This window comes from Nanorana parkeri, unplaced genomic scaffold (assembly GCF_000935625.1).
Source record: "Nanorana parkeri isolate BGI_ZX_2015 unplaced genomic scaffold, ASM93562v1 scaffold52, whole genome shotgun sequence".
NCBI lineage: Eukaryota > Metazoa > Chordata > Amphibia > Anura > Dicroglossidae > Nanorana > Nanorana parkeri.
Window position 1 is genome coordinate 2,905,400 of NW_017306320.1, and position 14,567 is coordinate 2,919,966.

At 41.9% G+C, this 14,567-nt stretch overlaps 1 protein-coding gene across 1 annotated transcript in view; it reads right to left on the reverse strand.

Moving 5' to 3' along the window:
• DHX9 (DExH-box helicase 9) overlaps positions 1–14,039 on the reverse strand; it is a 31,138-nt gene extending 17,099 nt beyond the window's left edge. Inside the window, exons 1-12 of the mRNA XM_018575143.1 lie at positions 13,901–14,039; positions 12,192–12,332; positions 11,758–11,872; positions 10,531–10,646; positions 9,625–9,773; positions 6,204–6,250; positions 5,172–5,308; positions 4,774–4,863; positions 2,617–2,775; positions 2,368–2,445; positions 1,340–1,531; positions 653–794 (exon numbers count right to left, since the gene is read on the reverse strand). Of these exons, the coding sequence (XP_018430645.1) occupies positions 653–794; positions 1,340–1,531; positions 2,368–2,445; positions 2,617–2,775; positions 4,774–4,863; positions 5,172–5,308; positions 6,204–6,250; positions 9,625–9,773; positions 10,531–10,646; positions 11,758–11,872; positions 12,192–12,332; positions 13,901–14,011 (1,477 nt within the window). The 5' untranslated portion in view covers positions 14,012–14,039. The remainder of the gene's footprint in view (positions 1–652; positions 795–1,339; positions 1,532–2,367; positions 2,446–2,616; positions 2,776–4,773; positions 4,864–5,171; positions 5,309–6,203; positions 6,251–9,624; positions 9,774–10,530; positions 10,647–11,757; positions 11,873–12,191; positions 12,333–13,900) is intronic.
• Between the last annotated feature and the right edge of the window lie 528 nt (positions 14,040–14,567).

Sequence of the window (14,567 nt, forward strand, 5' to 3'; positions counted from 1 at the left end):
GCGCTGAAGTTGCTAGAGGGCCAGACCATTATAAATAGGGAAGCAGGTTGTTTACCACGACAGTAGAAGTGATATTTTTCTGAAGATACGGGTAAACAATGCGATTTAACAGCCTTTGAACGTGGGATGATTGTTGGCGCTCGGAGCCATGGAGCGAGTATCAGCAAAACAGCAGAATTAGTTAAATGTTCAAGAGCAGCTGTTGTTAAAGTGTTTAAAGACTGGACTGTCAGCTGAAAATCTGGGTCTGAATGTGCGAATTGTGGCCGTCAGCGACTAGTCAATGTTAGGGCAGAACGGAGAGTGGCAAGACTGGTACAAGACAACAGAAGGGCAACAGTGCAGTGTCAGATTCCTCGCATCACCTTTCAACAAGGCGGCCCAACGAAGTACTGATGGGATGGTCATAATAATCTGGCCACTTAGTGTGTGTGTGTGTGTGTGTGTGTGTGTACACACACACGACCAGACAAAATGAGACCTGGAACGGACTGCGCTGGTGGGAACAGAGGCCAGAAATAGCATAGGGATACATTAGGATGCAATTTGGGTCCGGAAACAGTCTGGTCTGGAGGTAATCTGGATGTGGTGTGAATGGGCACTTAATAATTATCCCAATCAGAAAATTTTATTAACCCTATCAGATGCTTACCCACAGTGCAGAACATCACACTGGCATGAGGACGAGGCAGCACAGACTCAAACCGAACACTGTAACCACAGCTTTTGCCAACCTCTTCTCCCCTCTCAAAGGCAACCCTCTCAGCCACGGACACAGCGCTGATCCTACGAGGCTGCAAATAACATAACAAAAGGTAAAAACCTCAAAAGCTTAAAATGTACATAAATGCCAAAATCTCTCTTTGGTTTTGAATAGTGTAGAGAATGGTTAAAAATCATATCAAGCTTGTTTTTTGCGGTGTTGAGTCTGGGAGATTTCCCTTCACTTTCAACTTCAAAGGCACACCAAGAAATAAGAGGAAACCTCCCTTAAGTGAAATAATATTCCACATTAGACAGTTGTCCCCAGAACAGGTTTCTCAATTGGAAGACTACCCTCACCTTCTATTCCAGTGACAATTCAAAAATGGTGAACTGCCCATCACTTTATGTCCAAGAGACAACGAGCACCAGGACCAACAGCGAGGTTGAATCTCCCACCAGATAGCAATAAGAACTTGAAAGAGGTTGTTCTAACACCTCCAAATTCAGGGGTAAGAGGAAGAAAGAAAAGGAGGAAGAAGAAGAAGAAAAGGAGGAAGAAGAAGAAGAAGAAAGGGGGAAGAAGAAGAAGGATTTAGCTTTACATTAGGATTTAATATATAGACTTAATCTTTACCTGAGTCACCACAATATTGCACTGCGCAGCTTGGCCATTATGGATAAACTCATCTAGAATGTACTGTGGCACCTGGGTAGTTTTACCACAACCAGTAGCTCCTCGGATGATTACCACCGAGTTATGGTGAATTGCATTCAAGATATCATTCTGAAACTTCTTGACAGGCAGAGATTCTCGTTCACTTAACATCTGTGAAGTACAAAGGCATAGGACAGGCAATTTTATTTTTTTCCAAGTATCAAAACACAAATATCATATATTTATACACATACACTTTGCCATTCTCAACTGTAAACCAGAAGGCCTTCCCTCTGTTGCATTTAAACTTTCTCTCCACATTTTGACTGCAGAGAAAAGGGAGATTGCTAAATCTGGCTGTCCAATACTCTGAGCATCTCCAGTGTCAAACGTCATGTCAATTGGGTAATGTCACATGAGAAGCATATGGCGCAACTTGATAACATATTAAATAAAATTTGAAACAATATGGTTCCCTTGGATCGAGAAATAACTTACCTTCTGACTCCCATCATCCCCTTATGTTGTAACTGAAAACATTGGCTACCCTGTCTTTCTCCCCACACACGGCCTGTCTCTTCTCTCCTCTTTCATTTCTTTCCTCTGTCTTTTCTTCCTTCTCTTATCTGTTGCTCCCTTTCCCTCTATGTGCATCCAGTTTTCAGGACTTGATACTACTTATGGCAGACCTTCTTTGTGGCCCTATCACTACAAAGCCTAGTTTTTGCAGCTGTCCCGATCCCTCCACCACCAATGTTAGCATTGACCAAACAGCTATTACCATGACGCCTTGCCTTAAGATGCTTCTTTCTTATTATATTGTATCCTGGGTCAGTAAAATGTGGATTAAATGGAAGAAGCTGGATATATCCAACCAAAATCTCTAACTAAATAACAAAACCCACTCAGCTGACTACTTTACAATGGCTGCCCCCCCAACCACAAGTCTTCATACACAATTAGACTGATTATGGTGACAGCACTGCCAAGGAAGTCTGAGCACCCACCTGCTGCAAGTCTTTATCATGTTCAAGCTGGTACAAAAGCTCACTCTTCAAATCTCCGCTGATTTGCTCCTGTGTTGCCTATATAATAGGATATTCAAAAGTGGTTACTTAACAGCCAATTCAAAATGATGCCACATCTCTTATGTTTGACTCCTCCAAATGCTAAAAAAAAGTCAAGTATATCTGTATAAGGAAACATACAAATTAACTTAAAATGTTTAAAACACACAAAAACCTGTAAATACTCACAAAAGCCAGAGGACCCTCATCAATGTTACTGCTGGTCCAGGGGTTCCAGTTCTCCTGTGGAGGAGACCAGGGTACCACTCCACCAAGGCTCCGCTGTGAGGGCTCAAAATGTACCAGTTTTCCCAGATTAAGTGATGCGGGCTGGCTGGGATCTTCAGGCTGTAAATGAACATAGCATTTTGTAAGAGAGCTTAGTAAAAGAGCAATTGCTTATAAACAGGCATTACATTTTACAACAAAGATGAAAATCTATTCACATTACATTCACTAGTAACAAAATCCTACAGAAGCAGGGAAATATTAGATATTGTAGGAGTAGTGAGATAAGAACTCACTACTCTACACTGGATGCACATGTTAAAGTAGTGTCAAATACTTCATCTATGTGAAATCATAAATGGGCTACACTTTGACCACTCAACCACATCCCCCAACTAAGCAATAATGGTTGGATGTGATCAACTTGACAGCTGCACTATGGAACTGAAAACGACAGCTAATTCAGAACCATTTAACCTCTACAGATGCCAGATATCCCGAGCTAGCTGCATTAGACAGATCTTAGCAGATTCTTAGACGTGTGAAGCATTAATTCCTGGCCACATACATTAAGCATAGGCTACCCGCTTTACGTTATTCCATTAACATTTAATATGAGACCCCCAAATTATAAAAAACACAGGGGTAGCCTCTACTGACATGAACGTGTAAAATTCAGGGCTGTTATTCCAAACCTGGCTTCTCTGCACAAGAATGATGGACCAGAGCTCAGACGTTTCATTTCTCACCATCTGCATACTTTCTAGGCAGCAAAGCCAGAAATGGGACGACAATTAAGGGGCCTGCAGTCTTAACGCGACACTAAACTCAGTTAGATCTTAAAAATGCAGTCAAGTACCTTAACAAGCAACAAAAATTTAACTTATTGGTATATCACTCGACTGTAGAGCCTCAATTCATTTCTGAATTGGTGCTGACACTGTCCTTCCTTCTGGAGGGTGGGTACTTTTGTTCTCCATGGTCCCTGTGTGTGTTGTAAAGCAGTCACCACTCCAAGTTCACTCCCGTGATGGACTACAGTCTCATGTTTAGTTTACTAATTTGTATTGAGATTGTACTCCATCACAGGAGTGAGCTTGGAGCCGTGGCTACTTTACAACACACACAGGGACCATGAGGAACAAAAGTAGCCACCCTCCAGAAGGAAGGACAGTGTCAGCACCAATTGAGAGATGATTTGAGGATCTACAGCCAAGTGATATACCAATAAGATAAATTTTTGTTGATGGTTAAAAGGTACTTGAATGCATTTTTAAGATTTAACTCTTCAGTTTGTCACTTTAAAATGCAACTGTTACATCTATCTTATCGCTTGCCATGTCCACAGTCGCTCCGCCCCCCCTTCCCAGCCTGTCTTCTACTCACCATCTCAACAAGAGAGATCACCTACACAGCCACAGAGCTGCTTGTCTAAAACATCTTAGCTGGGCCCACACATTCACAGTACGCCGTGTTCAACACTATGAAGGGTTCACACTTAGCACTCTGGCGGAGTACCAACTGGTCATAGAACTGAACGGAGAGTGCACTGCAGCATTATTATACAGGATTTATATAGCGCCAATAGTTTGCACAGCGCTTTACAATATAAGGAAGACATTACAGTCACAATACAATTTAAGACAAGATGGTAAGGAGGGCCCTGCCCGTGAGGGCTTACAATCTAGAAGATACAGCATACACACACAGGAGATTTTGACAAACATCCCTGCTGCATTACCTCGCTGGATTTGCAACAAGGGTGTAAAAGACTGGGACTGGGGGCTAGAAGCACAGTAAGCTACAACATAGGTATAGGAACACTGAATTGGCAGCTCCCCCAAGTCTACACTTACAGTTTTCCTCATGGAGGCATCCCTCTGCCTTTTATCTGGATATGGCTCACATGCCTAAGAAGACTGAAGACCTCTGTTCTAATGGTTCCCTTCAACGCTTCCCAATACTGACGCCACTATATTACAATGTTCTGTTGGGTGAGTTAGGGCAGTAAAAAACCAACAGAGTAAGAGGGCAGTGCCATAGCCTGTAATAATGTTCTGTTGGCTCTTTTTGAGTTACAAGTGCTGAATGTTATGGCAAGAGAAAAGCATTACTCACAGGGTACGGCAATTCAATGTTCAGTTCCTGCACAACACTTTGAAGTTGTTTTTGAACATCAGGAGAAAGGTTCACTTCATATGGCTCAATCTGTACAGAAGAAACAGATATGAAAAAGTCACACAAGAAGACCAAGAACTATGTATATCTAAACACAATTCTCACTAATGTGAACTTGAGTCGATACAACAGTTGTTCAATATTATCATTTGTGGCAGACTAAAAATCTGATGAAAAGGAGCCTGTATGTTCTAAGTTGTCTCTAGTCACTATGCAAAGTTTTATTAGCATCTGCCTAAACATACGGTAATGCCTTTTCTCCGTGTAAATAGCTTGTGCACTCTCTCTCAAGTTTCTGCTCCCATACTACAACTAAGCATTGATTAGGTGAAACTTACAGACTCTCCTTCTTTCTTCTTGGTTTGTCCAGAGTAAGGCTCGATGACACTTAAATGATACAGCTGGCGCACAAGAGATAGGGCACAGGACTGTGCAGCCAGTTTCTTGTTAGAGCCATGTTCACGGGCAGTAATTCCTGTAAGGCAACAAGACTGCTATTAAAGACCATAAAAAAACACAACTGGAACAAAATGGCTATGTAGAAGAAAAGTATGTATATAAAAGACAGTAGAAAAAAAACAAAAAAAACAGAGAGCCCTCATTCAGGGTTTTGTGGAACCCTAGGGTTCCTCCAATATGCCACTGCACAAGAAACCCCTTTGAACCTCTGACCTGCCAACTGACTGCACCTGCACCAAAGTCACTTGGCAAGACCAGCACATGGGAGCAGGAGAGCCTCTTTCCTCATCACTTGGATAAGTCACGACTAAGACCAGTGACCTTTTAGTCATTGTTCAAGAGGAATTATTTCCACTGACTGGCAGTAAAAGGGGGGCTTCTCACTTGCTGCTGGTGTAAGGGGGTCCTGCTCCCAATGACCAAAAAGGCCACCTCTTCCACTGACCAGCAATTGCACATTACACTGACTACTAGTGCAAGGGGCACTTTTCCACTGACCTCCAACTTAAAGGAGCACTTTAACAGTGACCACCAAGGCAAGGTGACACTTTTCCCAACAACCACACTGCACTCTGTTCTATTATCATGATATCTACAACTTACTGTTCTCACAAAGCATACGCTGAACTGTTGATATAATCATTTTTAGCAAGGTTCCCTGGGACCTGAAAACTGTTTCATAGAGTTCCTCCATGCTGAAAAGGTTGGGGAAGACTGCACTAAACAATCCTTAGTTTCTGATGACACTACATGGCAGTTTTCACTACACTGTAATGCATTTCTGTTAGACAAGAAAAGTATATCATTAGTGTACTACTGCTAAAACAATGGGTTTTTTTGGTGTTTTTTTTTTTTAAAAAAAGGTCCACCAGCAAAACACTATCAAAGAAAAGAGATAAAAAAGAACTTACTCCGTCCAAGTTGTTTAACATACAGGGTCATTTCTGCTATAAAGCTCCTGTGAAGACAGACAAGTTTCACAATTCTGCATATAACACACATTGTATTCATTCCCTTAAAGAGGTTCTCTATGATAGACCAATATTTAAGGACACTGGAATATCATTGTACCGTTATCTTGCTCCAAAATGATGGCAGCTTTTAAAGTTAAAGGAGGGGTTGGGGCAGGGTATAGTCATGTCTAGACCTACCAAAATCATAGGCATCAAACATCTGGATATTTTCACACATTACAATTAATTCAAACGCAAAGATAGCAGATGACAATGGGATATTTGAATCTAACTAGTTATCCAGGTCACTTGCAGGAGTTTCTTTGGTTCAGTGGTGGTTGTGGGACAGAAAGGGGTCGGGTGTATGCAACTACAAAATCAACTCTAGAGAACCTCTTTAAAAAAAGGGACAATCTACCAAAAGCTGACAATTTTAGGTTGATGCTGGTGGTATGATCCACTCACTGACCCATTATAGCTCTGGCAGAGAGATCTATTGGAGCTATGGTGAGGAATCTCTTTTACAGCTGGATTTTCCTTTTCGGTTACATTCATTGTGAAAATTGAAGGAAGCAGAAACACAACACCTGATGTGGAAGCATTGATGGTTCAAGGAGCCTTTTATTAACCAAAAAGAAAAACTGACAAATCCAGTATTTTAAAATGTTGACTTGCAGTTTATATTTTTCCAATATTTTTTTTTTTTAAATGCTCAATGTATTTTTGAACTTGCTAGAAAAACCTAGCAAAGTTCTGTCCCTTAATGTACCTCATGGCGCTTTCCTTTTCTGGTAGTAATTATTCTCTGTGCTGGCCCAGCTGAAGGCCTACCATAACCTTTTTTTGTAGTTGTTGAAAAGGAATGGGGAATACCATATAGTCAGTTGAGTGACAGCTCTAAGCCTGCTAGGGCTGCTGACATCACAACCAAGACAGACAGACAGAAGTTTCAGGGCTTTCGAATGTCTACACAGGTAACATACATAAAATTAGTTAAATGTACATATCCTATGGAAAGTTTTTCATTGAAATAAATGGTCTGGCAACAGGGTCATCCAGTGGCTGATTTAAGACTCCTGGCATTAGGGGAAAAACCAATGCCAGTTTTTGGAAGACGTTTACCAAGCAAGATACACAAAACAAGTGCATGCTACCATATCCATTCGGAAATCTCAACAGTTTTCAAATACATTTACAGACACATATTAAATAATATCAAGGAAATATCAAGGTTATGGGGATTAAAAGTAGTCCGGCCAAATACATTTAAAAAAAACAAAAAGACAGACATCTCCTTCACAACAAAATTAATTGGGCAGTCACATGTTAAAAGATTCTTCACACCACTCACACACGCTGGGTTAGTGGCAATTGCCTGCCCTTCCACAGAACAAGTACATCACCCAAGGTGGCACTGACCTGCAAGTCTCTCCCCTAGCAGTCTGCGGTGCCTGTGTGTTTCTCAGCCGACCTTTTGTTCACCTAAAGAGAGTGACACCAGGAATCAGCAATCAGTAGTTAACTTCACATGGGATTTACTTAGTCCAGCCTAAGTGTCAACCCATGTTTGAAGGGGAAAAAAAATGCAGATTCCTGATGTCACCCTTATTTCCGGTCAATAACACAAAAACATTTTGTATATCTATTTTTTAAAACCCAAATTGCACTTGAAAGTGAAAAACACATTAACCATTCCTGTGGTTCCTTTTAAAGATTGTGTTGTCATTTTATAACACAAGATGTTGATCATTTTCAACAATATTTTGTCGTTTGAACACCACGTTAGAAATTAGAACCTGAAATTTATTTGCAAGATCACTGCACACACATTGTGTCGTATGAGTTTTACTAAGAGTAAGTAAAATACTCCCGGTAATACTCTTCATTACACCGGCCGGCTGAGAAACACACAAGCCCTGTGAGGATATCTAGCTGGTCCATTCCCAAGATAATCTGATAGAAACTATTAACAGGAAAATGGTCATGTCTCCATAACAAAAAGGGCTTCTACATTCAAGAAAAAAAAGTAGATTTTTTTTTTAAAAACAATTCTAGAGCACATATAATATCTCTATTTTACCTCAGGAAGAGGGAAGGGGGGATTGCACCCAAAACACGCAGCTTTTGCTGTGTTTTGGGGGCAACTCTTTAACTCTGGTTACTCTGCGGTGGGCCATTATCTTCCTTCTGTACAGCCCTGCCGAGAGCAATTTTGTCCAATGGTGGACATTTACACGCTCAGGTCTCCCATACATATGCGAGTAGCCAGCTGCTGTCTGTTTTTAATTAATTTGCAAATAAACGGTAATGCACTAGGGACAGGCGCTGTCTATGTTTTGTTACATGTTCTCGAGGAAGAACCCCAAATATCATTTTTGATGGCTGCCTTCCAAGACTGGGCCCTTAATTTGTCTGGCTTAAGTAGAAAATGTGTTCAGGAATTAACTACTACTACGCCAACCGTCACATGGCTAGACTAAGGCTGGGTTCACACCATGTCTGGACCAGATTTGCAAACGCAGTGCATTTTTACAGCGTTCCAGTGCGGGGTTTTTTTTTTAGCTTAAAATGGGCTTTCAGGGGTGGTCAAGTGCATTTGCATGGATTTTAGATGCATTTGCATATGTTCCAGACCAGAGAAAATGAGACGAGCAGTATTTTTTTCCGTCTGGTCCGGAACAGACTGCTCTGGTGTGAACAGAGCCCAGTAATACCATAGGGATACATTGGGATGCTTTTTTGGTCCGGGAACAAACTGTTCTGGACATGATCCAGACATGGTGTGAACAAACCCCAAGGCCTGTGCCTTAAAGACAAACACTATGAAAAAGGTATGATGGAGGATATTGTGGCTCCCCAACTATTCCAATTACTGACACCTATCAACAAAGCCTGCAGCACCCACCCACCTGCATGCAACAACCAATACATTATCATGAGACAAACATAACCGTATAAGGCTCATTTGCATACAGGGCCAGTGGCTCCATAGGTCTTTGATATTTAGATATCACCTTAAAGGAAAACTGAGGTTTTAGAACAGTTATCCTTTAATTAATCCTCCCTGGTAAATTACTTAACATTCTCTCCCAACCAGCATTCTTCACTGCGAGGTCCTGTCTGGAACCACACAGCCTTAACAATAAATATCTTTGCTGGGTCCTCTTCTTATTGCGCATACATTCTTCTTTGTTATAATGACAGCCTACAGACATCTAGCAGAGTATAGGAATGAATGGGGCTGCTGTATATATGTGCAGTAAAAGGACCAAGCGAGGGCAAATTTGTTGCAAAGGCTGTGCGGCGCTGAATAGGGCTGCACAGCAACCATCCCAGGTCTACCAACTGAAACAAAAAACAAAAAACAAAAAAAACATACCTGTTGTGGTCAGGCCCCACTTGCGAGTACTTGTAATCTGCTTGTGTCTTTTCTTTCTGGAAGAACTGATTGAGACGTGCTTTAGCATTCTCAAGGGTCCAGTTTCCATGAAGACCAGCATTCAAATCCACTTCTTCGGACTCCAGAGTCTAAACACAATGGGGACAATAAAAGCCTTTACACAAGATTGTATAAAAAAAGGAGAGACTGTAATTTAGTGCCAAACTAGAATAATTAGTACATAAAACGTGCCTGATAATTCACCCAGCTTTAAACTAAGGCTGCTAAATAAAAAAAAAGTTTATAGTCTATACCAGGGGTAGAAAAACTTTGGCCCTCCAGCTTTGGTGAAACTACAAATTATTATACAGGATTTATACAGCAGCAACAGTTTGTGCAGCGCTTTACAATATAAGGAAGACATTACAATCACAATACAATTCAAGACGGTAAGGAGGGCCCTGCCCATGAGGGCTTACAATCCCATCATGCATCGCATGGTATTTGCAGTTTCGCCAAAGCTGGAGGACTGAACTTCGGCTATCCCTGGTGTATACCATATCTGCAACCAAAAGCTGCCTATCCCTCTAGATCTGGATCATTTTCATGAGAATAACCTCTGTTCTTATGTGCTCAGTTAAATATGCCCGTCACTGTTGACTTTACAAGCTGCATAAAAATGAATATCAATTTCTAGTTGCTGCGAATCTTGTCAAAATGTTCTGGTCTGACTTTGCTGGCAGGGGCATAGGCATGCCAAGAATAGAACCCTGCCCCCCCCATGAGCCATAGGACGGTGATGTCATTGTGGGGACCATTACAGCGAGGTGAACGCCTTGGGGAAGCAGGCAAGTATTTCAGCTATTCTGCCAGGAACTATCCTATGGTGCTTTCTACACAACATACTGCTTTAGCTTCCTGCTCGTCTCTCTTGGAATAATAATCCTTCAGATTGGCTCCACGCTCCCAGTTCGCACCACCGGTTTGAGGGCCATATCCTGTATTGTGAGCAAATTGTGCACCTTAAAAAGAAAAAAAAACATTTAGGAGTAAGATACAGCATTTGTTTTCCAGTTATAACAAACATTTACACCAGTCTAGTGAGAGATCTCAACAAAACCTCACAAACGAATATATGTGCCAATACAATCTTTACACTTTGGGAAAATGTAACTATCCAATATGCCCCATTCTCTCCCTACCCACAGCTCATGGTGAGCATCATTAGTCAGTGCAGTCACCTGACCGTGCTGACCAATGAGAAGTGCTTCTTGATAAGAAACATATTCCCATATTCACCAGGAAAGTGGAATTACCCTTTAAAAGGAGAACTATGAGGTGAGTGCTTTTCACTCATAGTTCTAGTCGACCTGTGACAACGAGACTGTCACAGGTCGGATCAGTAGATCGGGAGGTGAGCGAACACATGCAGAGCTATGGGGAAAAGTCTTAACCCCATAGTTCTCCTTTAAGTCACAATGACACTCCATTCTGTTCTCAAACTACAAGCTCTGGAGATCAAAGAGCATGCATGAGCTAGAATATTTTTTACATGGCCAGGAGAGCAAAATTTTAGACCAACTTCAAAAGGAAACGCCAAGCCCCCACCTGAAAGCAGGGAGCCGGCCGGCTTGTGTTTCAGGGGCTGAAAGTACTGAAACTCAGACTTTGTTGTGTGAACCGGCCCATAATGAAACATTTAATGCACGCTATTGGTTTTCGATCATATCTGTTTGGAGAGTTATTACAAAACCCTCTGTAGCTGTATGACTTTCATGCACTTCAGAACTAAAATGTATTAGTTTGGCAGTTTACTTCACTGCTTTAAAAATTAATTTAAGCCCCTGTTCAGCTCTTATTGAGGCACATACAAAATGAATGATTCAGAAGAGCCTGCCTCCCCCAATCTGTAGTTTATATACTGTAGCTCTGTGTGGATATCACTTCCAGAAAGTCCAGTGGTAGCTGCTAACTTTTATGTCTGCACCGCCAGAATTATCTGCAAGCACCTTATATTACATGCTTACAAGCAACGATAGAGAAACCTTAAAGTTCTATATATAAATGTCTAAGCATATCAACACATGTAAACTATAAGAGCAAAGTTTTTATTTCCCCTTTATTAACACTTACCGGCAGCTTCACTTTTCAGCTGCAAGTGGGGTGGTAACGGACCTCCAGAAGGGCCACCAACTTCTTCTGATTTTACAGGCTGAAATCCATCGGTAGCATCGTCCCCCTGGCTGGCCTGCAATGAACACATTAAGAATGATTTATATTGCTACTACAAATCCACTTTCATAAAAGTGCTGGGTGTCATGAGATCCATGGCACAATTCCCTGCATGGCTCTAGAGCAGCAAACAAGGACAGGCAAACTGGAGCTCGACAACAAAGAACATTGAGAAAGTGACATTTCAAAAATATTTTACTGTGCCCTACCCCTCCCTCTGTCCAATTTTACAGAGGAGCAAGGGGGCGCAGAGAACCAGCCCAATATCCAATGCAAGTGTGAGAAGCAACAGAAGGAACATCAGATTATATACAAATCTATTAGCGTTTACCTACCCCCAATAACGGCACTTCATCACTTCTGATTTCTCCCTGTCGGACCAGGTAGTTTACAAAGTCACGGGCGGCGTTACTCTGGGCATCTTTTTTGTTGGTAGAATTTCCCATGCCCGTGTAATTGTAGCCATCTACACGAACCTATTGGAAGAAACTTGTGTTAGCAATGAAACACAAATAGAGCAAAACTAAGCCCTGCGAGAGAGAGGAAAAGGCCAAGCGTGGAAAGGTAATGCCAAGTGTGATCACAAGTTAACTACATCTGTGAAGGTTCTCATTCATCCAGGTCATGGAAGATCTGGAAAAAGAAATCAAAGCAACAGGACTAGTATTTTTCTTGAAGAGCTTTTGCTGGTCATCTGACTATCTTTCCCAATTCACATGCCTTGATAAATATGATGAATACTGCTCCAATCAACATTCACTCAACATTGGAGCAACATTCACCAGATTTAGTCCCAGATAAATTTTCGTACTTAGTCCCAGATAAATTTTCGTACAAGTCATTCTGAATTGAGAAAGCTGGTCGGATGGCCAGTGAAAAGTCTTCAAAGAAAAATACTAGTCCAGTTGCTTTGATTTATTTTTACAGATATACCTGTAACTACGCATAACTTCCCCATACAAATCTCTGAAAAGGCATGACAACGGAACTGCTTGCAATATATACAGGTGAAACTCGAATAATTAGAATATCGTGCAAAGTTCATTTATTTCACTAATGCAACTTAAAAGGTGAAACTAATATATGAGATAGACTCATTACATGCAAAGCAAGATAGTTCAAGCCGTGATTTGTCATAATTGTGATGATTATGGCTTACAGCTCATGAAAACCCCAAGAACCCCAAATCCACAACCTCAAAAAAGTAGATTATTACATGCAATCAATAAAACAAGGATTGTACATAGAACAATATCGGACCTCTGAAAAGTACAAGCATGCATATGTACTCAGTACTTGGTTTGGGCCCCTTTTGCAATACACACACACACACATACTATATTGCCAAAAGTATACAATATGTAGAAAAACACTTACCCCATTAGTTCTCTTTTAAAGATTTCAAGGAACGATGCAGATTCTCCTTCACACACAGGTGACTGTGCTGCCCACTTCATAGTGCACATCTTAGGGCTCATTCACTGCATTGCTCTAAATGCACTGGCTCCGTGTGTTTAGCACACACTGCCCCACAGCACAAGGTACCGCATGCTAGGTGTGCTGCATTGCCGTTCATTTTCAATGGCACCCTAACGCAACTCCAGGCCGGCATGCATTGCAACAATGTGCACTGAATTGATAAAGAGTAACGCATGTGCTACTTTTTGATCCCCACATGGCGATGCAAGTTACTGCACTGCAAAGCACGCCTGCCGGAAGGTGCATTGTGAATGCTGTAGCATGTGGTACCGTGCACTGTGGGATAGCATGGGATAAATGCACTGATCCTGTGTGTTAAAACACAACACTTGCATGTGAATGGGCCCTTACGTGTACTAATAATGCGAGTGTGTTTTATCTATTTTCTTTACAATCTGTATATAGTTCTACACAGTGTAACTCTTCCTGTTTTTCCTTTCTGGGAAGATGCAGATTACAGTCTAAGTGTGATACAAAGCTCCCTCCAAGAACTACACACCCCTGCGAAGGGATCAAGCATGGTGGACCTTCACTTCTATCTGACAACGCATCAGTTCCACATTACCTCACACAAAAACTTCTGGCGATTCTTGTTGCCGGCAGCGCGGATATCATAATTGGGAGTCACTTTCTTCTTCCCGCACCAAGCATACAGGAAATTCTTGATGTCAGCCATGATGGTGCAAAGGCTGCTTGGTCTTGTGATCTGGAATACAGATGTTAGAAAGTCAGACGCTGTTTGGTTTTATTTCTGGAAAGCAAAAAAAGCAAATAAAACTAAATAAAAACTGACATACATACACAACCACACCAAAAAATGTTAAACATTAAGGGCCACCCAGTCTCCCTACCTTACAAGAACTGGAGTTGATCCTCAGCCTGGGGTCCAGTGTGGGCTGCTGTGCTGTGACGGAGCTCCATTAATATGTGCATTGCTTGTACAGCTCCCTTGCGTACTCTGTAGAGGTGCCGAGAGCCAGAATGTGACGTCACTCCGGTCAAGGAACCTCTACAGGACACACAGTGGAGCTGTCAGCAATGCACGTATGGATGGAGCTCCCTCGCGGCCATACCCCCCGCCTATCCCACCTTAAGCTGACACTCAGCTCCAGGCATAGCTGCTTGGCGCAAGAACCAACAGCGCTAGGGGGAGGCAGAGGAGCGCCTCACCTAGAAAAGTGGAAGGCACGCGGCGACCCACTGAATAAGGGGTCGTGACCCTCTTTTGGGTC